Below are 2,370 nucleotides of genomic sequence, written 5' to 3' on the forward strand. Positions count from 1 at the left end.
TGACGCCGTTAGACTATTATGTTTGGGGGGCTGTCAAAGATAAGTGTTATGTGGACAAGTCAGAGACAATTCAAGCCTTGAAGGATAACATTCGTGCAGCCATAGCTGAAATAAAACTGCTTACAATCGAAAATGTACTAAAAAACTGGACCGACCGTATGGCGTACTGCACGGCCAGCCGAGGCAGCCATTTGAATGAAATTATATTCCACAATAACCTGGAAGGATTGTACTTTAATATGAAAAAATAAATTTTGAAATCAGATGAACCGTTTGTGTTTTATTGCATGTTTAAAAAAAAAGTTACATGGCGGACCATGTAGAACTGAAGTTTATTGGGAGGAATAACGCACTCAACATTTATAACCATATCATTAGCCATTTTGATCTTCTCTATTACAGGAAACTGTTTATTACTTCATTTCTAAACTAACTGAAAAGACCATAGACCTTCATCACAAAATCCCATTCAAGACGCGTGAAGCCACGCATTTTCACCCCCGGATTAGTTACGATACCACCCGGCCACCAACAACAATAGCCATAGTCTCCTGCAACCAGTCCAGCACCATCAGCAGAACCCGTAGACTTCAAATCCAGCTTGTCGTTGCCAACCAGAACCAATCAAGCACTGTCAGCAGAACACGTGGACTTTGAAGCCAACATGTCGTAGCCAGCCAGAACCAATCAAGCACTATCAGTCGAATTCCCGATCACCAACGTTCCAACCAGACAGGCATAGGAAATGTGTTAATTCAACAATAATAAGTTATAAAGTACAGTGAAACAGTTTTAGTTGAGCAGTTCTTAGTTTCGATTTTTATAATAATGTTTCGATTTTTACCTTTCTAGCGTTGGTTTTTTTGTTTTAGCAGTTTACAAAAAATGGAACTTTCTCTCTTGTTCATACCAACGCTGAACACGCTCTTCTCTTTCTGTCTGTAACTCTCTCTCTCTCATTCTCTGCACACGGCATGGATTGGTTGTGTCTCTCGTTTCGTGAAAGCCGCTTTTTTGTTTTTGAGTGAGTATTTTTGTTCCTACGTAATGGGTCTTTCTTTCCACCTCGTTCGATTACTTTTACCAGAAAATATTATCCTAATATTGATTTTCCTTTAATCTGCATTAATAGCTGTATACTAAGAGTTGTAACTATGTGTGTGTTCGTGTTCTTGCTGTTAATTAATCTGATCATTTGTTTGGTTTTGTTTCTCAAGTTGTTAATAGAAGTGGAGGAACATCTTTTTTCTGAAATAGGTTCCTCTGTCTTGACTGCGCAAATTTTTTGTTATGTAACTCAATAGTAGTAAATAGTAGTTGGATTTTGCTGCACTTTTTTGTATTTTGATTACTCTTAACTGTGTGTTGTGGGCTTGCAATTCGCAGTATGTTGTAGTAAGCAACGGGCGAGGTATTAGTTTTTATCAGCAGCTGTGTTGTTCTTGATGGCAATCACAGTTTCTTCGCCGCATGATTTAAGAACGGTACAAACTAATTCCTTGCCACCGTCAAATTCAGCGCGTAGCTGGGTTCCTAAGTCACCATCTGGAATCTTTAGATCTTTACGTAAATCGCCGTTGTCATTCAGGAGAACTAAGAAGCCATCATCAATGTCAGTGAGCTGGTAGTCTTCGCGCTTAACATGTGGTACGTCCTTGTTGTGAGTGGATGGGCAAATATCTTCGTATTTTTTGCCGGAAAAGATGTCGATACCGACCAGATGTACCTTGGCGTGTCCATGTTTGCCAGTTTTGGAGGTGGACATTTCGACAATCTTGCATGGACGTCCCTTAAGCATTACGTGACTATTTTTACGCAGTGCTGAACACTGCATTGGAAAAGTTGCTGATGCACCGGAATCTCCGGCTTCGAAGTGGGTGTCCTCTATTTCGGCCATTGCTGCTCGAAGATGACTTTTCTTGGATCAAACAAATGAAATAAAAATAACACTTCCTAAGTTTCTTCTAAGAGCTGATTGCTATTTGGCCGTCGGCGTTGATGATCTTGAAGATATTTCTAGTTAGTAGCGACAGAAGTTCTTTTTATGATCTTCAAATAAACAATCTCATAATTGTATATCATTTGGCTCAGCTCGACGAGATCGGAAAATGACCTTTCTTGACTGACCCTTTCGATTCCGGAGATATGATCGTAGAAGTGACGCAACCGACAAACAGTACTTATTTCTATACGCTCACATTTCTCGGAGATGGGTTAACCGATTTAAACAAGCTTAGACTCGTTTTAGAGGAACTGTTGAAGAGTTCGAAGATCAAATGGTTGACAATTCCGGTTTCGGAGTAATGATCGTTGAAGTGATACAACCGACTAACAATACTTTTTTCTACACGCTCACTTTTCTCAGAGATC

General features: G+C 39.7%; 1 protein-coding gene across 1 annotated transcript; it reads right to left on the reverse strand.

The window, feature by feature from the left end:
- Positions 1-823: 823 nt before the first annotated feature.
- On the reverse strand, positions 824-1,987 carry LOC131440683 (eukaryotic translation initiation factor 5A-like). Its single transcript, XM_058612177.1, has one exon. It carries the CDS (start codon positions 1,895-1,897, stop codon positions 1,415-1,417), a length of 483 nt encoding a protein of 160 aa, XP_058468160.1. The 5' UTR covers positions 1,898-1,987; the 3' UTR covers positions 824-1,414.
- Positions 1,988-2,370: the final 383 nt, after the last annotated feature.

Source organism: Malaya genurostris, chromosome 1, assembly GCF_030247185.1.
Source record: "Malaya genurostris strain Urasoe2022 chromosome 1, Malgen_1.1, whole genome shotgun sequence".
Taxonomy (NCBI): domain Eukaryota; kingdom Metazoa; phylum Arthropoda; class Insecta; order Diptera; family Culicidae; genus Malaya; species Malaya genurostris.

Coding starts and splice junctions, on each gene's coding strand:
- LOC131440683 (XM_058612177.1), bottom strand. CDS start 1,897: ATGGCCGAAATAGAGGACACCCACTTCGAAGCCGGAGATTCCGGTGCA.